The sequence below is a fragment of the Neoarius graeffei genome, chromosome 2 (genome assembly GCF_027579695.1).
Source record: "Neoarius graeffei isolate fNeoGra1 chromosome 2, fNeoGra1.pri, whole genome shotgun sequence".
Taxonomy (NCBI): Eukaryota; Metazoa; Chordata; class Actinopteri; order Siluriformes; family Ariidae; genus Neoarius; species Neoarius graeffei.
Genome location: NC_083570.1, coordinates 104,356,684 through 104,382,346, shown reverse-complemented (window position 1 = coordinate 104,382,346; position 25,663 = coordinate 104,356,684). Strand labels below are relative to the sequence as shown.

The following is a 25,663-nucleotide window of genomic DNA, read 5'->3' as shown; positions in this document are numbered from 1 at the left end:
CAAAGTTCTTAAATAATATTTAGGATGGCTATTGTTTTGCTGTTTTGTGGATTTTAGCATACATTTCTGTGGCTTGTGGCAATAATATAGAATTGTACATGATCAAAGTTGATTTTAGCTTGGGTTTTACATTATAAGAAAGAAAGACTGACAGTGACATATTAGGTTGGTTACAAATTGGTTCAACTTATTCACATCTGTAAAATACAGGCCTAGGTGAGATCTCTGGGAGTGGTTTTGATGTATTACATGTTGCTTTATTTTTGCATGGTGAGGTTGACATTTACATGGAATTGCCCACTTGTAAGATCTAAAATGTGTAGTGTACACCGAGCTTAAGTGTAGCACACAGTCTAACAGTGTGTATTGTTAAGTGTTGTGTGTAAAAGTCTGTATTGGTCCACAGCTTCACAGTCAGAGGTGAGTGACAGCAGCCCAGTGACTCATAGTACAAGGCAGAACAGCCAGCCTGAGCAGGGAAATGACATCACCGAAGGTAAGATCAGACCTCAGGACTGTCGGGTCAAACTCTGACCTGAATCAGCAGTAACACAGCACACAGGTTTGACAGGGTCGGCCAGGTTGTGTGTGTCGGCACTGTGTGTGTATATGATGTGTGCAGCTTATTTATTTAGCCACTGTCTATAACTGCTTGGTGTTTGCCACTGGTGGAATGTCACGACGTACATTTATTCATGCACAAATTCGAGGTAGTTGTTCTTTACTCTGCTCTGCTACATCACAGGGGCAAATATTGTACTTTTTACTCCACTAGATTTATCTGGCAGCTTTAGCAAATGGTTACTTTTCAGTTTACAGTTTTTCATCCCCTTCCTGTCCAGTGAAAACCCTGTATCTCCAAATGTAGTGATTTTTAATGTTGGTGATAAACTGAAGGATTAATTGTTCCTTTATGGGTGAAGTGAATGAGTCAGTGATTTAGCAATGAGTGAGCGAGTCAGTGAGTTAGCGACGAGTGAGCGAGTCAGTGAGTTAGCGACGAGTGAGCGAGTCAGTGAGTTAGCGACGAGTGAGCGAGTCAGTGAGTTAGCGACGAGTGAGCGAGTCAGTGAGTTAGCGACGAGTGAGCGAGTCAGTGAGTTAGCGACGAGTGAGCGAGTCAGTGACTTAGCGACGAGTGAGCGAGTCAGTGACTTAGCGACGAGTGAGCGAGTCAGTGACTTAGCGACGAGTGAGCGAGTCAGTGAGTTAGCGACGAGTGAGCGAGTCAGTGAGTTAGCGACGAGTGAGTTAGTGATACGTGAGTGAGTCAGTGTGTTAGCGATGAGTGAGTGAGTCAGTGAGTTAGCGATGAGTGAGTCAGTGAGTTAGCAATGAGTGAGTGAGTCAGTGAGTTAGCGATGAGTGAGTGAGTTAGTGATACGTGAGTGAGTCAGTGAGTTAACGATGAGTGAGCGAGTCAGTGAGTTAGCGATGAGTGAGCGAGTCAGTGAGTTAGCAGTGAGTGAGTTAGTGATATGTGAGTGAGTCAGTGTGTTAGCGATGAGTGAGCGAGTCAGTGAGTTAGTGATGAGTGAGCGAGTCAGTGAGTTAGCGATGAGTGAGCGAGTTAGTGATACGTGAGTGAGTCAGTGTGTTAGCGATGAGTGAGTGAGTCAGTGTGTTAGCGATGAGTGAGCGAGTCAGTGAGTTAGTGATGAGTGAGCGAGTCAGTGAGTTAGCGACGAGTGAGTGAGTTAGTGATACGTGAGTGAGTCAGTGTGTTAGCGATGAGTGAGCGAGTCAGTGAGTTAGCAATGAGTGAGCGAGTCAGTGAGTTAGTGATGAGTGAGCGAGTCAGTGAGTTAGCGACGAGTGAGTGAGTTAGTGATACGTGAGTGAGTCAGTGTGTTAGCGATGAGTGAGCAAGTCAGTGAGTTAGCGATGAGTGAGCGAGTCAGTGAGTTAGCGATGAGTGAGCGAGTCAGTGAGTTAGCGATGAGTGAGCGAGTCAGTGAGTTAGCGATGAGTGAGCGAGTCAGTGAGTTAGCAATGAGTGAGCGAGTCAGTGAGTTAGCGATGAGTGAGCGAGTCAGTGAGTTAGTGACGAGTGTTAGTGATACGTGAGTGAGTCAGTGAGTTAGCGATGAGTGAGTGAGTCAGTGAGTTAGCGATGAGTGAGTGAGTCAGTGAGTTAGCGATGAGTGAGTGAGTCAGTGAGTTAGCAATGAGTGAGCGAGTCAGTGAGTTAGCGACGAGTGAGTGAGTTAGTGATACGTGAGTGAGTCAGTGAGTTAGCGATGAGTGAGCGAGTCAGTGAGTTAGCAACGAGTGAGTGAGTTAGTGATATGTGAGTGAGTCAGTGTGTTAGCGATGAGTGAGTGAGTCAGTGTGTTAGCGATGAGTGAGCGAGTCAGTGAGTTAGTGATGAGTGAGCGAGTCAGTGAGTTAGCGACGAGTTAGTGATACGTGAGTGAGTCAGTGTGTTAGCGATGAGTGAGGGAGTCAGTGAGTTAGCGATGAGTGAGCGAGTCAGTGAGTGAGTGGTTTGTCATTGAGTTGGTGATGAGTAAATGAGTCAGTGAGTGACTGCTGAGTCAGTGAGTGATGAGTGAGTGATGAGTGAGCAATTGATCCAATGAATAAGTGAAGGAGTCAATTATTGAATGTGTGAATAAGTCATTGAGTGAATGAGTGAGTCAGTGAGTAGCTGAGTAAAAAAAGTAAATGGAGGAAGCATGACAGAGGAAAAAGAGAGAGAAATAATCCAGAAAGGAGGCAGGGATGGATGTAGAAGGATGCATCAGATTTTCCTGGGGTGACAGATGAGTAAGAGGGACTTTTTTCGAAAGACTTTTTCACTGAATATTTCATTTATACAGATTCTCCATTTTAATGTGTGTGTGTGTGTGTGTGTGTGTGTGTGTGTGTGTGTATGTGTGTGTGTGTGTGTGTGTGTGTGTGTCTGCACCATCCATACAGTCTTCTAACCAATGTGCCTCGGAAGTGTGTTATACACTGACTTAAATAAAAGTTAACCGATTTGTATAAACTGAAGCTAATTTTTGAGTGGATCCTACAGGCAACTTTAAAAACAAGTCAAGACTCATTTGTTCAACTACACAGACGATTTCATACCTGAAGATACATTTATCAAACTCAAGGACCTGCAGGCCATCTACAGTCCATGACCCGTTTCATCTGGCCCTTATGCAAATAATACTGAAACTGCTTACTGTAGTACCTGCGACTCAACACTATCACTCACTCACTCACACTATCTGGAATTCTCACCAGACCTGAAACGTAGCGACTGCTCGCTTGCTTTTCACACCGGCTTACAGCTCACACAGCTGAAACGTCGGTTAAAACAGATGGCTGTGTGCTGCGTTTGATGAAAGTCAAACCCACGTCGAAAAAAAGATGAAATACAAATGCGATTCTGTGTTCAAGTAGGGAGTGTAGAAAGCTACACATATGTTGAAAGAGAAAAAAAAAAGAAAAGTTGACAAGAAAGATGTAAGAAATGTACACTGTACATTTGGATTTAAACAAGCAAATACTTCAGAGTATCTCATCATCTCTAGCCGCTTTATCCTGTTCGACAGGGTCGCAGGCAAGCTGGAGCCTATCCCAGCTGACTACGGGCGAAAGGCGGGGTACACCCTGGACAAGTCGCCAGGTCATCACAGGGCTGACACATAGACACAGACAACCATTCACACTCACATTCACACCTACGGTCAATTTAGAGTCACCAGTTAACCTAACCTGCATGTCTTTGGACTGTGGGGGAAACCGGAGCACCCGGAGGAAACCCACGCGGACACGGGGAGAACATGCAAACTCCACACAGAAAGGCCCTCGCCGGCCACAGGGCTCGAACCCGGACCTTCTTGCTGTGAGGCGACAGTGCTAACCACTACACCACCGTGCCGCCTACTTCAGAGTATTTGATTGGATAATTACTGCGGTGATTTAACATGTTTCTGTTATTTTAACTCTAACTGAGTACTCTGACTGAGTACTGCACTGAGTAGCTTCTCATTTCTTAAACAAACATGTCGGAATCCGTATTGCGTGACCATGGAAAAGATGTTGCTGTGTTTTAGAAGGTCAAATTGTTGGCCTGTATAAAGCAAACAAAACAACTCTGGAGATTGCTGAAATGACGTTAAGATCTCATCTCATTATCTCGAGCCGCTTTATCCTTCTACAGGGTTGCAGGCAAGCTGGAGCCTATCCCAGCTGACTACGGGCGAAAGGCGGGGTACACCCTGGACAAGTCGCCAGGTCATCACAGGGCTGACACATAGACACAGACAACCATTCACACTCACATTCACACCTACGGCCAATTTAGAGTCACCAGTTAACCTAACCTGCATGTCTTTGGACTGTGGGGGAAACTGGAGCACTCGGAGGAAACCCATGCGGGCACGGGGAGAACATGCAAACTCCTCACAGAAAGGCCCTCGCCCGGGGCTCGAACCCGGACCTTCTTGCTGTGAGGCGACAGCGCTAACCACTACACCACCATGCCGCTACAGCTATGTTTAATAGTGAAATTAAGAGCATTTCTACAATCAAAATCTGATGAGAACTCACAGGATTGGGACTAAACAGCTGTGTGCCCATAAGAAAACCACTTATTCGTGAGACTAATCAGGAGAAAAGACTTCAATTTGCTAAGCAGCATAAAGATTGGACTCTGGAGCAATAGAAAAAGGTCATGTGGTCTGATGAGTCCAGATTGACCCTATTCCTGAGTGATGGGTGTGTCAGGGTAAGAAGGGAAGCTTGTGAAGAGATGAACCCATAATGCATAGTGGCCACTGTACAAGCCTCTGGAGGCAGTGTTATGATCTGTGGTTGCTTCAGTTGGTCAGATCAAGACTCAGCAACATTATGGGGCAATAAAATGAAGTCATCTGATGACCTGAATGTACTGAATGACCAGGTTATCATATCATCAGTGGATTTTTTTCTTTCCTGATGCTACAGGAATAGAATTAGGGCTCAGATTGTGATCATGGTTCAGGGAGCATGAGGAATCATTTTCACACATGAATCAACCACTACAGAGTTCTGACCTTAACCCCATTGAGAATCTTTGGGATGTGCTAGAGAAGACTTTATGCAATGGTTCAACTCTCATATCGTCAACACAAGATCTCAGTGAAAAATTAATACAACTCTGGACTGAAATAAACATTGTGACGTCGCATAAGTTTATCCAAACTATGCTTTGGTGAATATATGCTTTAATCAAAGCTAAAGGTGGTCCAATTAAATATTAGAGTGCGTGACTTCTTTTTTTTTTTTTTTTTGACAGGGCAGTGGATGTTCTTGGCATGCAAGTCCGAATGAGATCTTTTCAAATCTGCTTCTTTAAATGATGTTTTTTTTTTTCAAATATATATTAAACATATACAGTGGTGCTTGAAAGTTTGTGAACCCTTTAGAATTTTTTATATTTCTGCATAAATATGACCTAAGGGCGGCACGGTGGTGTAGTGGTTAGCGCTGTCGCCTCACAGCAAGAAGGTCCGGGTTCGAGCCCCGTGGCCGGCGAGGGCCTTTCTGTGTGGAGTTTGCATGTTCTCCCCATGTCCGCGTGGGTTTCCTCCGAGTGCTCCGGTTTCCCCCAAAGACATGCAGGTTAGGTTAACTGGTGACTCTAAATTGACCGTAGGTGTGAGTGTGAATGGTTGTCTGTGTCTATGTGTTGGCCCTGTGATGACCTGGAGACTTGTCCAGGGTGTACCCTGCCTTTTGCCCGTAGTCAGCTGGGATAGGCTCTGGCTTGCCTGCAACCCTGTAGAACAGGATAAAGCGGCTAGAGAAAATGAGATGAGAATGAGATGAAATATGACCTAAAACATCATCAGATTTTCAGACAAGTCCTAAAAGTAGATAAAGAGAACCCAGTTAAACAAATTAGACAAAAATATTCTACTTGGTCATTTATTTATTGAGGAAAATGATCCAATATTACATATCTGTGAGTGGCAAAAGTATGTGAACCTTTGGTTTCAGTATTTGGTGGGACCCCCTTGTGCAGCAGGAGCTGCAACTAAATGTTTCCAGGAACTGTTGATCAGTCCTGCACACCGGCTTGGAGGAATTTTAGCCCATTCCTCCATACAGAACAGCTTCAACTCTGGGATGTTGTTGGATTTCCTCACATGAACTGCTTGCTTCAGGTCCTTCCACAACATTTCGATTGGATTAAGGTCAGGACTTTGACTTGGCCGTTCCAAAACATTAACTTTATGCTTCTTTAACCATTCTTTGGTAGAACGACTTGTGTGCTTAGGGTTGTTGTCTTGCTGCCTGACCCACCTTCTCTTGAGATTCAGTTCATGGACAGATGTCCTGACATTTTCCTTTAGAATTCACTGGTATAATTCAGAATTTATTGTTCCATCAATGATGGCAAGCCGTCCTGGCCCAGATGCAGCAAAACAGGCCCAAACCATGATACTACCACCACCATGTTTCACAGATGGGATAAGGTTCATATGCTGGAATGCAGTGTTTTCCTTTCTCCAAACATAACGCTTCTCATTGAAACCAAAAAGTTCTATTTTGGTCTCATCCGTCCACAAAACATTTTTCCAATAGCCTTCTGGCTTGTCCACGTGATCTTTAGCAAACTGCAGATGAGCAGCAATGTTCTTTTTGGAGAGCAGTGGCTTTCTCCGTGCAACCCTGCCATGCACACCATTGTTGTTCAGTGTTCTCCTGATGGTGAACTCATGAACATTAACATTAGCCAATGTGAGAGAGGCCTTCAGTTGCTTAGAATTTACTCTGGGGTCCTTTGTGACCTCGCCAACTATTACACGGCTTGCTGTTGGAGTGATCTTTGTTGGTCGCCCACTCCTGGGGAGGGTAACAATGGTCTTGAATTTCCTCTATTTGTACACAATCTGTCTGACTGTGGATTGGTGGAGTCCAAACTCTTTAGAGATGGTTTTGTAACCTTTTCCAGCCTGATGAGCATCAACAACGCTTTTTCTGAGGTCCTCAGAAATCTCCTTTGTTCATGCCATGATACACTTCCACAAACATGTGTTGTGAAGATCAGGCTTTGATAGATCCCTGTTCTTTAAATAAAACGGGGTGCCCACTCACACCTGATTGTCATTCCATTGATTGAAAACACCTGACTCTAATTTCACCTTCAAATTAACTGCTAATCCTAGAGGTTCACATACTTTTGCCACTCACAGATACGTAATATTGGATCATTTTCCTCGATAAATAAATGACCAAGTATAATATATTTGTCTCATTTGTTTAACTGGGTTCTCTTTATCTACCTTTAGGACTTGTGTGAAAATCTGATGATATTTTAGGTCATATTTATGCAGAAATATAGAAAATCCTAAAGGGTTCACAAACTTTCAAGCACCACTGTTTGTCTCATCTCATTATCTCTAGCCGCTTTATCCTTCTACAGGGTCGCAGGCAAGCTGGAGCCTATCCCAGCTGACTACGGGCGAAAGGCGGGGTACACCCTGGACAAGTCGCCAGGTCATCACAGGGCTGACACATAGACACAGACAACCATGGAATATTACGTCTGGACTACTTTTTTAACCATCCCTGTTCAAGTGAATGTATTAGTCTAATTAATATATACAGCTGAATTTTTCACAGTTTTTCCACGAAATCAAGTTGTACATGAGCCGATAGCCGCTGAGGCGCGTAGCACCGAGTTGTCTATCAGCCGTGTATGATGAAATTGAGTTGAATAACTGTTTTATTCTATGCACCGTCACTGGATTTTGACAAATGGAACATTTTTATTTTTATTTTTTGCAAATTCCATAAATTAAAACTTTATACAAAATGTCTGACAAAATCATTTCCGCTTAGAATGTAAACAAACCGGTGAAATGACAGTTGTAATTTGTGAAAAATGCTATAATAATAATTCTTGAAAAATTAAAAAAAGATATGATATTACCGTGAAATACTTTCATTTCATATTTTGTTTGTTGGGGTTTTTTTTTTGTATTTTTTTGGGTTTTGTTTTCGAGTAGTTTTTATTTTGTCCTCGGCTTTTTGAGAAACTTGTTCCGCCATTTTGTTTTTCTCTACTCACGGTATATGAGCTGATAGCCTCGTAGCAGAGTAGCCAATCAGAGCATGCGATTGCTCATATTCAGTGAATGTAGATCGAATAATTTCTATTAGTCTTTCTTTTTTTTCTAGAATTGTCCTCATTTTAAAGGTCCCATGGCATGGTGGTTTGTTGATGCTTTAAACGGGCTCGTGGAGGTTTCCGGATGTTATATCCGCAGCCTTTCTCGAAATGAACCCTCGGCACGTAGATATAGCCTCCTGGGAGAAAGCCCCATTTCAGCGCTTTTCCCAGTGCGTCGTTTTGCTAATGAGAAGCAGGAGGCGGGGAAGGGTAGAGGGTGGGGGCGGGTCTTATCATTAATATTCATGACATGTAAACATGTTACCTCTGATTGGCTAACAGCACTGTGACGCTACCTCCAGTGGGTCAGAACAAGCGGATGTGGGTGTCTTACTATGGCGAGAGAGAAGGAACAAACCGCGAAGGGAAAAATATCGCGCGCTGACATCATTAAGGTGTGACGCGAGGAAATAAAATAAATTCAACAAATGTTTGGGTTTTTACTGAACAAACAAACAAATAAAATGAACCAGTGACTTAAAAAAAGAATGTGGGTGTCTTTGTAAAAACTGTTTTGATTGGCTATTATAACAGAGCATGCTGCATGCTTTTTGGTTTTGTAGCACAGAGTACCTGGCTAACTGCAGGAAGCGGTTAGCTGCACAGCTAATATAGCCATTGCAAGGCTAACGTGGCACCGATTTTAAAACACGGCAAAACATAAGCTCATAAGTTACAGTCAATTTCCAGACTAAACTCAGTTTAACAGAGCATGCTGTATGCTTTTTGGTTTTGTAGCGCAGAGTACCTGGCTAACTGCAGGAAGCGGTTAGCTACACAGCTAATGTAGCCATTGCAAGGCTAATGTGGCACCGATTTTAAAACATGGCAAAACGACTTAACAGTTATACACTTACTTGTTCGCTGTTTGTTGCTGATGCGGCAGGGATGCTTGGTACGGACCCAGGCTTCAGTGACAGTTGATGTGCAAAACCTGCCCTGTACTGTCCCAAGTTCTGGAAACATTCATCAGGAAAATGCTTCCGACAAACATACACCGTCTTAGGTAGATGCGACGGCGTATTATTGGAGTAAATAAAATTAAGCCACTGCGTCTTCAGGGGCTCTCCCGTCGGCAGTAAAAACAGACTCCTTTCTGTGTTGTCACATCCATGTACAGCGCAATTTCCATGTTTCGCTCGCTTAGGTGATGCCATGTTGTTGTGTCCTCTATGGTCTCCTCACTACAACTGGGCGGGCAATTCATACAGTGGGTGGGAATCCAGAGGGGGGGCGTGGGGATCATCTCCCTTGCTGACGTAGTAAAGGGAAGAGCTTATCAACGCGCCGTTTTGACGCGCCATTCTCAAATGTTGGGCATAGTTTGGTTTACACATTATGAAATTTCTAGCCACTGGGGTGACTTAAGAAGGTCAGAGGAACTCATTTTAACGTTAAAAAACCTCAGAAAGTGAAAATTTCATGACATGGGACCTTTAAACATACTTCAAACTTGACCCTGCTTGGTCATTTGATCTCCAAATCTCCTGGTTGCAGTGATAATTACCTCTGCCAACTTTTCGCCTCTGTTTGTTTGTTTATTACTTGCGAAAATCAGAGATTTTCGCAAGTATGTTGATCTGTCCGTTTGTTTGTTGGTGCTCTAGTGTCATCATTTCTTGACCAAACTTCACCAAAATGCACAGGACAACTCACTAGGGTCACACAAAGACATCATTAGATTCTGGTGGGACAAGGTCACCAAGGCCAAGGTCACCAAGGCCAAATCTTGTAAAAACACCTAATTGGTCATAAGTTCCGTTCATTTGTGATTTTCACAAGTATCATGTTCTGCACGACTTTTCATTTGTTTGTTTGCCTGTTCCCAACATAACTCAAATTCGTGAAAGGATGTTCATGAAATTTTAAGGAAAGCTGAGTCATGGAGCAAGGAACAACTGATTAGATTTTGACGCAAATCCGGATCTGTATGCAGATCCAGGATTTTATTTTATTTTTTTGTTAAACTGCTCCTATTGTAACTCTAAAAGTAGTGAACGGATTTGGATGAAATTTGGTGGACAGCTTCAGTATTGCTCTAGGTTCAAGTGATTTTGATTTTGATGTTGCTCATACGTGGCCTGGCGGAGGTATCCACTCTACCGCGAGTACCCTTAGTTTACGACTTTTAAAAAACTCACAAAAAAGCTGATGCGTCCCAGGAAGAATTTGAGTTTGACACTCTTGCCTCAAGATGAATTTAACTGTAGTTTAGAACATCAACTGAGGAATGAATGAAGCTCCAGGGTAAAAAGTTTCCTCACTGCTGCACCCTTAATATCCTCCGTCAAGTCCTCTTGCTCACAGTAACTCCACAGGAGGCGAGTTTTGACAGCACGTCTCCATAATTCATTCCAGCGAAAATGTAAACATTAATTAAAAAGTCTTGACCAATTACAGATTTCCGAAGTACACCTAAACTGCAGTCCAGCCACGACAGATGACTGCTGCGTCCATCAGACTAAATCATGGCACATTTATATTAAGAACAGAGCACAAATTAACCAAATGTGCACAGGTTTTAATTTGAGAACTCGACATTGCAAATTGAGTGTGACAATAATCTAAACTGTGTGACTTTGTGTCATAGATTGGATTTTTTTTTTCTTCTCATGTCAACAATTTAATACACTGTCTTCTATCCAGAGCTATATAAAAACTTTAATCACATCAGGGTACCAGGAATGCAGTGTGTTCTCCCAAAGTTATGAGGAAATGAGCAATAATTTCCTCCCACCTCCTAAAACATGACAGTAAATGGATTGCACTGGAATGGTGTCTATTCCAGGGTGTACTGTATTCCCACCTCATGCCTACTGTTTCCAGGATTGAGGGAGAATGTCCGCATGGCATGCTCTTCCTAAGCGGCAGCATCTTTTTCACTTGTTCACAATGGGGAGGGAACATGTGCAGCCGTATAGTGAACAAAGGCTGCACCCAGCATCTTTTTTCAGAGAGCTCTGCCATTTTTGTGCTCATCGTTGAAAATCTCGAAACTTTTCAGAAAGGCACCGGTGTCGTCATTTTCACTCCTTTTCAGTCAGCCAATCATATGGCGGTTAGTGGTGATATGTTGTCAATATTTTGTTATCATGGAAACAAAACTGATGAACAGCACGGGAGCGCTTTTTTGATTAAGTGCTGGGAAAAACGCCCTAACTCCAGATCCACTGGGACCCTAATCAAGATAAAGCTTTTACTGAGGATGAATGAATGTTTGCGCAGCTTCTTTTGAGTGAAAAGTTGCCCTGATAAACGTACAATGCATCATTGGTGAGTTTTGAGCAAGAAAGCATGCACAGCCATGACTTCCTCACGCTATATAACAGTTATTCCATCAAATCGAGCCATACATGAGCTGATAGGCGACGAGGCGCATAGCATCGAGTCGGCTATAATCCATGTACGACGAGATTGAGTGGAATAACTGTTTTATTCTATCCACATTCGCTGGATTTTGAAGAACGGAACATTTATATTTTTTGCAAATTCCGTAAATAAACGCTTTATACAAAACGTCCGACAAAATCATTTCCGCTTAGAGAGTAAACAAACCGGCGAAATGATGGGAGCAATTTGTGAAAAATGTGATAATAATAATTCTGGAAAAATATATATTCTTACCATCAAATACTTTCATTCCATGTTTTGCTTTTTATTTTATTTTTTTGTATTTTTTGGAGTTTTGTTTTCGAGTAGCGTTTTTAATTTGTCCTCGGTTGATTCAGCAACACACTCCGCCAGTTTGTTTTTCTCTACTCGCGGTATATGAGCTGATATCCTCGTAGTAGAGTAGCCAATCAGACAATCATTACCGACATTCTTCAAGCAAGTAGGATGTGGAACTCTCTTCCAGCATCTGTATTTCCCACTGCTCCAAATATGGATGCATTTAAGACAGCTACTAATGCATGTTTTTCGGACTTGATTAAACAACGTTGTTGTCAAATCAGTGAGTCATTATTGCTTATTCGTGACGTGATAGTAATGTGACTTGTGCCATGGGTCGTGTTTCATCTAGTTTGATGGCTCCATCAGGCCCTTGAATCACTTACATACATATAAATAAGGGCGGCACGGTGGTGTAGTGGTTAGCGCTGTCGCCTCACAGCAAGAAGGTCCAGGTTCGAGCCCCGTGGCCGGCGAGGGCCTTTCTGTGTGGAGTTTGCATGTTCTCCCCGTGTCCGCGTGGGTTTCCTCCGGGTGCTCCGGTTTCCCCCACAGTCCAAAGACATGCAGGTTAGGTTAACTGGTGACTCTAAATTGAGCGTAGGTGTGAATGTGAGTGTGAATGGTTGTCTGTGTCTATGTGTCAGCCCTGTGATGACCTGGCGACTTGTCCAGGGTGTACCCCGCCTTTCACCCATAGTCAACTGGGATAGGCTCCAGCTTGCCTGCGACCCTGTGGAACAGGATAAAGCGGCTAGAGATAATGAGATGAGACATATAAATAAATAAATACCCTATTTATACATTTACTTTTCATTTGTTGAGTAGCTAATCATTGTGGTTTGGTTCCAAACAAGACACAGCATTGGAACATTTTTGCAGTCTGGTGGTCAGGAATCTTTCATTCTCATCTCATTATCTCTAGCCACTTTATCCTGTTCTACAGGGTCGCAGGCAAGCTGGAGCCTATCCCAGCTGACTACGGGCGAAAGGCGGGGTACACCCTGGACAAGTCTCCAGGTCATCACAGGGCTGGCACATAGACACAGATAACCATTCACACTCGCGGTCAGGAATCTCTGATTTAAAAAATATATATATATTCTGAGACTTACACTACTGTTCAAAAGTTTGGGGTCACTTTGAAATGTCCTTATTTTTGAAAGAAAAGCACTGTTCTTTTCAATGAAGATCACTTTAAACTAATCAGAAATCCACTCTATACATTGCTAATGTGGTAAATGACTATTCTAGCTGCAAATGTCTGGTTTTTGGTGCAATATCTCCATAGGTGTATAGAGGCCCATTTCCAGCAACTCTCACTCCAGTGTTCTAATGGTACAATGTGTTTGCTCATTGCCTCAGAAGGCTAATGGATGATTAGAAAACCCTTGTACAATCATGTTAGCACAGCTGAAAACAGTTTAGCTCTTTAGAGAAGCTATAAAACTGACCTTCCTTTGAGCAGATTGAGTTTCTGGAGCATCACATTTGTGGGGTCGATTAAATGCTCAAAATGGCCAGAAAAATGTCTCGACTATATTTTCTATTCATTTTACAACTTATGGTGGTAAATAAAAGTGTGACTTTTCATGGAAAACACAAAATTGTCTGGGTGACCCCAAACTTTTGAACGGTAGTGTAAACCTTAAATCTCTCTCTCTGCCTTTTTTTCCTTTCTGTGTCTCCCTCTTGCTCTCCATCTCTCTTTGACCTTATCACCTCGGCTAATTGAAATCTTGTTGACTCTCCATGTCCATACTTGCTGAATTCCTTTATTCTTGTGGTCATTCTCTCACTCTCTTTGTCTCTCACTCATTCACATACCCTCCCGTGGGGCATGCAGGTGTGCCCAGTCCACACCCTGTTGTTATCTCTCTCTCTCTCTCTCTCTCTCAGGGCAGGAAGGATATTAAACACTAATACTCTGGCTGTAATTGGGCTGTAACAGCTATACTTACCTCTGAACAGCTGCTTGGATATTACACAGTCATGTCCCATGTAGTTGTGGCACAGTTTATAGGGCTGTGTATGTGTGCGTGTGTGTGTTAAAAGAGCTGTAGCAGAGTGGTAAAGGAAAGCGGATAGTGAGAAGAACACACACACACACACGGAAATCGTTTGCTTCTACTTGTCTAGTGTTCAGAAGTGTGTGACGAACTCCAGGTTGTCTGATTTCCCACAGGGCTGCGTGATAACACCTCTGTGTGCACCCACATGCTGGAGTGTGTAAAGTAAAAAAAAACAAAACAAAATCGCTGACAGTTTAGAGGTGAGTGTGCAGGACTAGCAACATTTTGATAAGCAAATGTAATTTGTTTCCCAGCTTTTAAACCTCACACGGAGCGTTATCTCGGCAGCGCAGGTCCTCCTGTATGTTGAGCAGGTTTAAAGTGAGACGCTCGATAAGTTAGGTATGAGGACATGAATCACACGTCCATACTGCTTCCTGCTTTCTCCAAGATTAAAAATGCATGTGTAAATCATCAGCATGAGTGTGTGTGTGTGTGTGTGTGTGTGTGTGTGTGTGTGTGTGTGTGTGTGTGTGTGCACGCATCACATTCCAAATCTGTACAGACTTGAAGACGTGAAATGGCATTATCGGTAGTGAAGGCAGATTGTGGTGAACACATCGACTCAAGTGTGAGACGAGTTGCAGCACGACGATCAAGGGCAGGCGATTACTCCCTGATGCTAATATGCGACTTTGACACTTTCATGATCGACTGATTAAGTACCACTAAAAGATTCACATAATTTATATTGCTCACTCTTGCATCAGTGGCAAAACATTCCTTATCGAACATGCGGCGGCATACTTTCATATGGTTTACAAATTAAAGACATAGAAATGCCAGTATAGTGCAGAAATGGACATAGTTGCAGATTTTCATTTCAGCTCTGTCCATATTCAAATTTAATGTGTAATTTATTCAGGAAACAAATGATGTATACATGCTATACAGTTCTACAGCCCTTCTAATGTTAACTCTGAGAAGTATAGATTTATACATCTTCTCTTGAGATGTATCTTTAATATATGTTTTATTTTTTTGTGATATGTTGCAATACAAGTACAATTATTATAATTGTGCAGCAGTTTGATTCACATGGGACAAAAAGTTAGATTCCAAGGCTCCTCGACTTCAACTGAGAGGTACAGTGGCCACGCCTTCTCCACTTAGACTGGCAGCTGAAGTTGCCACACGTCCTTCATTTAAGCCCAGCGCACACCTTCCTGATTTCATCGGCGCTTCATGTGTCAGGCGATCGGTTACGAGTATACGGGCCCGATTTGATCGGTTCAAAATTCCCCGCACACATTTGCGAGACATCGTATACGTTCAGCCCGAATAGATGGTCACGTGTTCAAGATATCATGTGATAGTACAATATACATACATAGAGAAGTATTCAATTTTGAATTCTTCTTTGGCTTCTTCTTTGGCAGTCCAGTCTCAGGAGACCATCTGTGCGCCTCTGGAGGTGTGACTTCTGTTGTGGCTTCTAATGTGGCTTAAGAGTCCACTCCTGGATCTGCACGCCCTATTGTAGACCCCGAAGCCGTTTGTTTTCAGGATAATGGCTGGCTGATGAAATTATTGGCTGGCTAGCTGACTCAGCCAAAACCTTAATGGCTGCTGCAGCCACCAAAATGTTTATGGCTACAAATGGCTGATACTGTTTCTTCACGCCTATGGTCTACGTTCAATTGATTATAAGATGCAGTGTACTGGTTACACAGATACATAGGCTATTTCCACAACACAGTTTGGTTAAAAAACTGATTGTACTACAACAAATGGTGTATTTATGATAGCATTTATTGATTATAAGTTATTTATTTATTACATTTATTTATTATAAGTACTTAGATGTATTATTATTATTATCTCTCTCTCTCTCTCACACACACACACACACGGGTCATTTAACGTGAAATCATATTTACCACAGGTCCCCTGGTCTCTTACTTCATTGTAAATATAAATCTAGCAAGATTGTAGTTCAATGCTAATAATAAGCTAATCTGGATTGTTCGAGGAAGGCATCTAGCTATCTACTCTCACTAGCAATGACCAGTGAAGGACTGGCAGCTATCTTACTATGATGAAAGTAGAGTGGTGGAGTACTTTTTTTTTTTTATCAATCTCAAAGTATGTGAAACAAACAAACAAACAAACAAACAAAAAATACCTTTACACTTTCCCTCAGCAGCGGCAAAGAATGCAGCCATCTCGTCGATATCGGAGTCGATTGATGCTCTGGGTGGGTTCCCGGGTTCCCCAGTGTATCGTGGTAACGGTGTGAGGGGCGGGAAGCCAGACAGGTAGTCACAACGGCAAGCTTGTGGTGGCTCTCTGTGCTGTGATATCAGTTCTAAATCTCTACAGTGTATGCCTATACGTCTCTATTGTGTTACTACTAGTGTGTACAGTTGATCATGTTTGTGTCACTTTTCTTGTAGCTCATGATGTGGATAAACCCATTATTTGATGTACACAATTCTTAGTGGCTCAGCCAAATTTTATTAGATAGCGGCTCAAATTGGCTTACAAAATTATTGGCTGGCGGCGGCTCAAATTCTAAATGGCGGTTTTAGCGGCGCCTGGCGGCGGCTTCGGGGTCTACCCTATTGCACACAGTGCATATGTGTTGTGCAGTCGAGGGTGTGTTTGGTGCTACAATCTTCCGTTGTCTCCGTTTCTCCGCTGCAAGTTCTCCCCTTCTCTTGTCTGCTTCCATGATACCGTTATGTACAAGTCAGTGCCAGGCAGCTCTGTCCTCAGCCTGCGCTTCCCAGGTGTCTGTAGAGATGCTGCATGCTTTCAAGTCTCTCTTACAAGTGTCCTTGAAGCGTAAAGCTGGATGACCAACTCGTCTAGAGCCAGAGGTTAGTTGACCATACAGCACATCCTTAGGAATCCTTCCGTCCTCCATACGTCTGACATGTCCTAGCCAGCGAAGGCGGCGTTGGTTAAGGATGGCGTAGATGCTCTGTACTTTTGCTTGTTGCAGGATGTCACTGTTGGGTACTTTATCCCTCCAACTAATTCCTAAGATGCGCCGAAGACATCGCATATAGAAGGCGTTCAGTCGATGTTCTTGTCGTACATACAGTATGTGCTCCATGTCTCGCTTCCATACAGTAAGACACTGAGTACGCAGGCCCGGTATACTTGTATTTTTGTGTGCAGCGACAGAACTCTGTTTTCCCATACCCTCTGGGTGAGTCTTGCCATCGTGGTATTAGCCTTCCCGATCCGTTTGTCTAGTTCAGCGTCTAGTGACAGTGTGCTGGTAACTGTAGAGCCTAGGTAGGTGAAGCTGTCCACCGTTTTTAAGAGTACATTGTCCATGGTGATAGCAGGGGGTGTGCTAACCCCTTGTGCACAAATGCAAGTTTTCTCCAAGCTTACGGTGAGTCCAAACAGCTTACATGCAGTTTACATGCATGTAAATTTTGAATATTAGAATCAAAAAGGGATAATAATCCCAACTAGACAAATCAATAATAAGAATTGATTCTAATTTGTTCAGTCGTTCTTAAAATTCAACTTGGATTCCAGACAAGCGATTTTCCGTACCGCTGACAATGCTATAATACTTTACCAGGCATTTTCAAAGCTGACATGATTACAGTCATAGCCTTGTTCCTCTTTTCCCGTTTGTTGTAATCAGGTGAACTAATGTCGTAAAGACAGGTGGACACTTCCCAAAGTGAAACAAGTTGTGCTTCCTGGTCTGCAGCCCACGTGTGATCAATCCTGGCACTCCAATTGGCTGTTTTAAAATTATCGTAACCAATGACATCATAGTAACAATGCACACACTACCGATTGTGTTGCGTACGAGGAGATCGCATCCGAAAATAACAAGACCAGTTTGATCTGAACTGAGCAACTGAGAACCGATGAAATCGGCTATGAGGTGCCCCAGCACACATTTACGATTCACAAGCGATTTAATCGGCCCGACAAAATCGTAAGCAAATTGGGAAGGTATGCGGTGGGCTTTAGACTGACAGGTATAGATGCCATCCCTCCTCTGCTTGGTATTTAAACTGACAATTATAGAGGACACACCTCCTTCATTTACCATTTAGACTTACGGTATAGCTATAAAGGCCACACCTTCCAGTTATAGAGGCCACACCTCCTTGATTTAGGCTTCCAGTTATAGAGGCCACACCTCTTTGATTTAGGCTTCCAGTAATAGAGGCCACACCTCCTTGATTTAGGGTTCCAGTTATAAAGGCCACACCTCCTTGACTTAGACTTACATTGATAGAGGCCACATCTCCTTGACTTAGACTTAGTTATAGAGGCCATACCTCCTTGACTTAGACTTACGGTTATAGAGGCCACACCTCCTTGACTTAGACTTAGAGCTATAGAGGTCACACCTCCTTGATTTTGACTTCCAGTTATAAAGGCCACATCTCCTTGACTTAGACTTACAGTTATAGAGGCCACACCTCCTTGACTTCGACTTACGGTTATAGAGGCCACACCTCCTTGACTTAGACTTAGTTATAGAGGCCACACCTCCTTGATTTAGGCTTCCAGTTATAGAGGCCACACCTCCTTGACTTAGACTTGGAGCTATAGAGGCCACACCTCTTTAATTTAGGCTTCCAGTTATAGAGGTCACACCTCCTTTTCTTAGACTTAGAGGCCACACCTCTTTAATTTAGGCTTCCAGTTATAGAGGCCACACCTCCTTGATTTAGGCTTCCAGTAATAGAGGTCACACCTCCTTGATTTAGGGTTCCAGTTATAAAGGCCACACCTCCTTGACTTAGACTTAGTTATAGAGGCCACACCTCCTCAACTTAGACTTACGGTTATAGAGGCCACACCTCCTTGACTTAGACTTAGAGCTATAGAGGCCACACCTCCTTGATTTAGGCTTCCAGTTATAAAGGCCACATCTCCTTGACTTAGACTTAGAGCTATAGAGGCCACACCTCTTTAATTTAGGCTTCCAGTTATAGAGGTCACACCTCCTTTTCTTAGACTTGGAGCTATAGAGGCCACACCTCTTTAATTTAGGCTTCCAGTTATAGAGGCCACACCTCCTTGATTTAGGCTTCCAGTTATAGAGGCCACACCTCCTTGATTTAGGCTTCCAGTAATAGAGGCCACACCTCCTTGACTTAGACTTACGGTTATAGAGGCCACACCTCCTTGACTTAGACTTACGGTTATAGAGGCCACACCTCCTTGACTTAGACTTAGTTATAGAGGCCACACCTCCTCGACTTAGACTTACGGTTATAGAGGCCACACCTCCTTGACTTAGACTTAGAGCTATAGAGGCCACACCTCTTTGATTTAGGCTTCCAGTTATAAAGGCCACATCTCCTTGACTTAGACTTACAGTTATAGAGGCCACACCTCCTTGACTTTGACTTACGGTTGTAGAGGCCACACCTCCTTGACTTAGACTTAGAGCTATAGAGGCCACACCTCTTTAATTTAGGCTTCCAGTTATAGAGGTCACACCTCCTTTTCTTAGACTTGGAGCTATAGAGGCCACACCTCTTTAATTTAGGCTTCCAGTTATAGAGGCTACACCTCCTTGATTTAGGCTTCCAGTAATAGAGGCCACACCTCCTTGACTTAGACTTACGGTTATAGAGGCCACACCTCCTTGACTTAGACTTAGTTATAGAGGCCACACCTCCTTGACTTAGACTTACGGTTATAGAGGCCACACCTCCTTGACTTAGACTTAGTTATAGAGGCCACACCTCCTTGACTTAGACTTACAGTTATAGAGGCCACACCTCCTTGACTTAGACTTGGAGTTATAGAGGCCACACCTACTTGACTTAGACTTATGGTTATAGAGGCCACACTGCCTTGACTTAGACTTAGAGCTATAGAGGCCACACCTCTTTAATATAGGCTTCCAGTTATAGAGGCCACACCTCCTTGATTTAGGCTTCCAGTTATAGAGGCCACACCTCCTTGACTTAGACTTACGGTTATAGAGGCCACACCTCCTTGACTTAGACTTAGTTATAGAGGCCACACCTCCTTGATTTAGGCTTCCAGTTATAGAGGCCACACCTCCTTTACTTAGACTTACAGTTATAGAGGCCACACCTCCTTGACTTAGACTTGGAGTTATAGAGGCCACACCTACTTGACTTAGACTTATGGTTATAGAGGCCACACTGCCTTGACTTAGACTTAGAGCTATAGAGGCCACACCTCTTTAATATAGGCTTCCAGTTATAGAGGCCACACCTCCTTGATTTAGGCTTCCAGTTATAGAGGCCACACCTCCTTGACTTAGACTTACGGTTATAGAGGCCACACCTCCTTGACTTAGACTTAGTTATAGAGGCCACACCTCCTTGATTTAGGCTTCCAGTTATAGAGGCCACACCTCCTTGACTTAGACTTGGAGCTATAGAGGCCACACCTCCTTGATTTAGACTTAGAACTATAGAGGCCACACCTTTTTTTAATTATATTGACAGAGACTGAGTCACAGGAGACAATCTATGTACACTCATACTATGTATAATAATAATAATAATTACCAATCGGACAACATTTGTGGCTTCCAGGAACTGGTGTAAAGGCTGAACTCAGAGGTTCCAATTTCCACATTAGGGCTTTAGGGCTGTGTTTAAACATGTTAATAAGGTAATGCTTTGATGGCAGGAGTGCTGGGTTTCATTACAATCCACTGGTCTATTCAGTGACTTCAGTACATCCTCTTGTCTCTTTGTTTGCTTGGTTGAGAGCATGACGCAGTAACTGCCCTTGGAGGTATTCCATGTAGGTGGTTTAGTGACAAACCTGGGTAAGTTAACTCCGAGTGAGTGGTAACCCTCCTAATAGAAGAGCCCTATGGCTTTGCTTTGTGAACGCCTCAAGAGGAAACACACTCACATAACACATTCCACAGTCCTCCTCTCCCTGTACTTCCACACTCTCAACCTATACAAGTGAAGGAGTGAGGTCTGCACTTGCAAATTTTGAGAATGCTATGATGGGAATGCAGTTATGAGCTAGTGTGTGTGTGTGTGTGTGTGTGTTTTGTGCTGAATTTATGTTGAGTAGTGCTTTGTGTTTTCTTTTCCACAGGTCACCAGCAGTGTGAGACAGGGGAGCTGTCAGACTGATGATGTTATGTTACTCATTCATGTTTAATTTTACACAAGAGGAATGAGGATGTGTGATAATTTACAGAATCAATTAAGAAAGAGCAAAAAACAAAAGCAAAAAACCCTTCATACATTGCTGCGTTTTTTGTCTTCTGTTTGCACTCTGACACACACACATTTCAATTTGTTATGCAATCTTTTTGAGTCAAAACCAAACCAATTTTAAAGTAACACACTTGCTGTGTGCATCATCTGTGTTTTGAAATTTAAATGATGAAAATGTTGAAAAAGTTTTTTATAAAGGAAATGTGTTCGGGTCTTTCAGAGGAGTTACTGTGGAAGCTAATGGGCCGTGTGTTACATCTCATCTATCTTTCTTTGTCTGTCTCTCTCTCTCTATCTATCTCCCTCTCTGCTGATCAGTCTGTCTGTCTGTCTCTTTCTCTGCCCATCTTTCTGTCTGTCTCACACTTGTGTCACTGTCTTTGTCTGTCTGTCTGTCCACCTTTCTAACTGTCTTTCTCTGTGCCTATTACTGTCTGTCTATCTATCATTTTGTCTGGCTCTTTCTCTCTCTCTGTCCACTTATCTTTCAACCTGTCTCTTTTTGTGTATCTGTCTGTCTGTCTCTGTCCACCTTTCTGACTGTCTGTCTGTGCCTATGTCTGTCTGTCTCTCTGTCAGTCTGTCTGTCTGTCTGTCTGTGTCTCTCTCTCTCTCTCTCTCTCTCTGGCCATCTTTCTGTCTGTTTTATACTTATGTCACTGTCTTTTCGTCTCACTGTCTGTCTCTGTCTAACTTTCTGACTGTTTTTTCTCTGTGCCTATGTCTCTCTCTCTCTCTCTCTCTGCCCATCTTTCTGTCTGTCTCACACTTGTCACTGTCTTTTTGTCTGTCTGTCTGTCTCTGTCTACCTTTCTGACTGTTTTTTCTCTGTGCCTATGTCTCTCTCTCTCTCTCTCTGCCCATCTTTCTGTCTGTCTCACACTTGTCACTGTCTTTTTGTCTGTCTGTCTGTCTCTGTCTACCTTTCTGATTGTTTTTTCTCTGTGCCTATGTCTCTCTCTCTCTCTCTCTCTCTCTCTGCCCATCTTTCTGTCTGTCTCACACTTGTCACTGTCTTTTTGTCTGTCTGTCTGTCTGTCTGTCTGTCTGTCCGTCCACCTTTCTATGTAAGGTTTCAGAGACAGAGACCCAAATGCAGATCAGTTTGGCAGGTTTATTCCTTTAACACATCCACAAACAAAAATGCACAGAAGATCACTGTGGGCTTCGTGTTCAAAGTTACTCAGTCAGTTCACAAAAAAATCCAACAAAAAATCCAGCAAAGCATAGAGGTTGGTTGTAATACTTTCAGATTCAAAAAGTCATACAGGTAGTTCACAAAAATCCATAAGAAAGAAAACTCAGGCTCCAAGCAGAATTCCAGATTCCACTGGTTACTCACGGACAAACAGGATAATCTTCACAGGCAAAAACAGGTTCACAAACATCAGAGTCAAGGTCAGGCGATCAGAGACAGAGCAGAGAAATGACAGAGCTTAAGTAGCAGTCCAACACACAGAATTAAACGGGAAACAGCTGACACTGATTCCAATGGTGACTGAGTCAGGTGACAAAGGTGAGGCACGAGGGGGGCGTGGCAGGAGACCAAAACAAAGGGCACATGGGACATCAAAACAAACACACAGTCAACACACTCGCAGTACTACAACTGTCCAGTGGGTGGCCAGAGTTCAAGACATTCAGGCTCTAACAGTACCCCCCCCCAACGGACGCCTCCCGGCGTCCCCCGGGCAGACACGGGATGCTGACGGCGAAAGTCCCTGATAAGTGTGGGGTCCAATATGTGCCGGGACGGGACCCAGCACCTCTCCTCAGGGCCATAGCCCTCCCAATCGACAAGATACTGGAGCCCACGGCCCCGGCACCGAACGTCCACCAGCCGTTGGACAGTGTATGCCTCAGAGCCATCGATGAGGCGGGGAGGCTTGGGGGCAGGATGCATGGGACTGTACAGAAAGGGCTTGACCCTAGAGACGTGGAATGTGGGGTGGATACGGCGCAGGGGTAAGGGGAGCTTGAGCCAGACAGCTGTGGGGCTGATGACTTTGGCAATGAGAAAGGGGCCGATAAAACGTGCTGTGAGCTTGCGAGACTCCATCTTCAGGGGCAGGTCTTGTGTGGAAAGCCATACGCATTGTCCTTGGCGATATCGGGGGGCCCGGGACAGACGCTTGTCGGCCTGGACCTTCATCCTGGCAGCAGAGCGAAGCAGGGTGGAGCAGGTGCGCCTCCACGTTCAGTGACACCGGCGGATAAAGGCTTCCACTGATGGAACCCCGACCTCCTTCTCCTGTTCCGGGAACAGTGGCGGCTGGTACCCCAAGGAGCACTCGAAGGGAGATCGACCCATGGCAGAGGAGATGTGTGAATTGATTGCATACTCTGCCCATGGAAGCTGCTGGCTCCAGGAGGATGGGTTCTGGGACGCCATACAGCGTAGCACAGTCTCCAGCAACTGGTTTGCCCTCTCGGTTTGGCCATTGCTCTGCGGGTGAAAACCAGAAGATAAGCACACAGAGGCACCAAGCAATTTACAGAAAGCCTTCCAGAAGGCAGAAGTGAATTGGGGGCCCCTGTCTGATACCACTTCTACAGGCAACCCATGTATGCGGAATACGTGTTGGATCATCAGGTTAGCAGTGTCTTTGGCAGATGGAAGACCAGGCAGGGGAATGAAATGAACAGACTTTGAGAAACGATCCACAACAGTAAGAATGGTAGTGTTACCATCAGATGGGGGTAGACCAGTCATGAAATCTAGGGAGATGTGGGACCATGGTCTTTGGGGCACGGACAGGGGTTGCAGCAGGCCAGCAGGGGGTTGAGTGGAGGTCTTGTTTTGGGCACAGACCTGGCAGGACCAGACAAAGTTGGTAATGTCCTCCTTCATGAACGGCCACCAAAATCTCCTCCCGATGAACGCTTGGGTTCGTCGGGGTCCAGGATGGAAGGACAACTTGGTGGAGTGACCCCACTGCAGCACCTGTGAGCGGACAGAGTTAGGAACATACAGACGGTTAGTGGGACATTGACTGGGGCCTGCTTCATCCGCTTGAGCAGCCTTCACAGCGGATTCCACATCAAACAGAGCTGCCCCCAAAAAGCAGTGGGAAGGGAGGATGGTGTTAGAGTCTGGATTCATCTTGGACATGGGAAACTGTCGGGACAGAGCATTAGGCTTAACATTATGACCAGGGCAGTAGGACAGGGTGAAATTAAACCTGGAGAAGAATAGGGACCAGCGTGCTTGTCGGGGGTTGAGTCTCTTGGCTGAACTGATGCATTGCAGGTTCTTATGGTCAGTCCAGATCAAAAATGGCAGCGGGGCGCCCTCCAACCAATGCTGCCACTCCTCCAGGGCTAACTTCACTGCAAGCAGCTCCCTGTTCCCCACATCATAGTTCTGTTCTGTTGGTGACAGACGGTGAGAGAAGAAGGCACATGGGTGTATGCGATTATCCTTAGCAGAACGTTGGGGGAGTACAGTGCCAACACCCACCTCAGAAGCGTCTACTTCCACAATGAACTGCCGGTTGGGATCGGGTTGGATCAGGATCGGAGCAGAGGTGAATCGCCGCTTCAGGTCTTGAAAGGCCTCCTCTGCAGCTGTGGTCCAAACAAACTTGACCGCTGAAGAGGTCAGGGCAGTGAGGGGGGCGGCTACAGTGCCAAAATTGTGGATAAAGTGCCGGTAAAAGTTGGCAAAGCCAAGGAAGCTCTGCAAGTCCCGTCGACTAGCAGGTGACCTCAGGACATCATTGACTAAGGCCTGAAAAACTGCAGGGGCATTGGTAAGGCCAAATGGCATGACCAAGTACTCATAATGGCCTGAGGTGGCGTTAAAGGCCGTCTTCCATTCATCCCCCTCGCGGATACAGACCAGGTGGTAGGCATTCCTTAAGTCCAGTTTGGTGAATACCTTGGCCCCTTGGAGGAGTTCAAATGCTGAGGACATAAGAGGGAGAGGGTAACGGTTTTTAATAGTGTTATCATTTAAACCACTGTAATCAATGCAGGGGCGTAACGAACCGTCCTTTTTTCCAACAAAGAAAAAAACAGCTCCTGCAGGAGATGAGGATGGGTGGATGATGCCTGCAGCGACGGACTCTTGAATCTACTTGTTCATAGCTTCAGTTTCAGGTTGTGACAGGGAGTACAAACAACCTCTAGGGGGAGTCATGCCGGAAAAGAGGTTGATAGCACAATCATAGGGGCTAGGGGCGGTGAGGGGGTAAAGAAGAGGGTTTGGACTTACTGAATACAGGCTTGAGGTCCATATAGTCCGGAGGAATGCCTGACAGATCTGGAAACTCCTCGTTGACATCGGAGACAGGTTTCGACAGGGTCTGGGCCTGAAGGAGGCAGTTTGAGTGGCAAAATGGGCTCCAACCCATGATACACCTCCCTACCCAGTCAATATGTGGGTTGTGCTTAATAAGCCAAGGGTAGCCAAGAACTACTGGAGCATGAGGGGTATTAAAGGTCTGATGACATGTTTTTGACATCTTTGGCGATGTTTTATAACATAAAAAGTAATTCCCGATGATCCATATATTAATTCACGAAGGTGCCTATTTTACAAGTTATGATAAAAAATGCGGATATTTGGGCAAATTTGACGGGGCTGCAGCACCCAGGAGACG

The 25,663-nt window shown here is 44.2% G+C and overlaps 1 protein-coding gene across 3 annotated transcripts in view; it reads left to right on the top strand.

The window, feature by feature from the left end:
• col14a1b (collagen, type XIV, alpha 1b) overlaps nucleotides 1–25,663 on the top strand; it is a 255,917-nt gene that overhangs the window by 42,816 nt on the left and 187,438 nt on the right. For 2 of the 3 annotated variants that reach the window (XM_060915311.1, XM_060915312.1), the window contains exon 5: nucleotides 407–496. The exons of the other annotated variant lie outside the window; for it this stretch is intronic. In XM_060915311.1, the coding sequence (XP_060771294.1) occupies nucleotides 407–496 (90 nt within the window). The remainder of the gene's footprint in view (nucleotides 1–406; nucleotides 497–25,663) is intronic. 3 annotated transcript variants of the gene reach the window in all.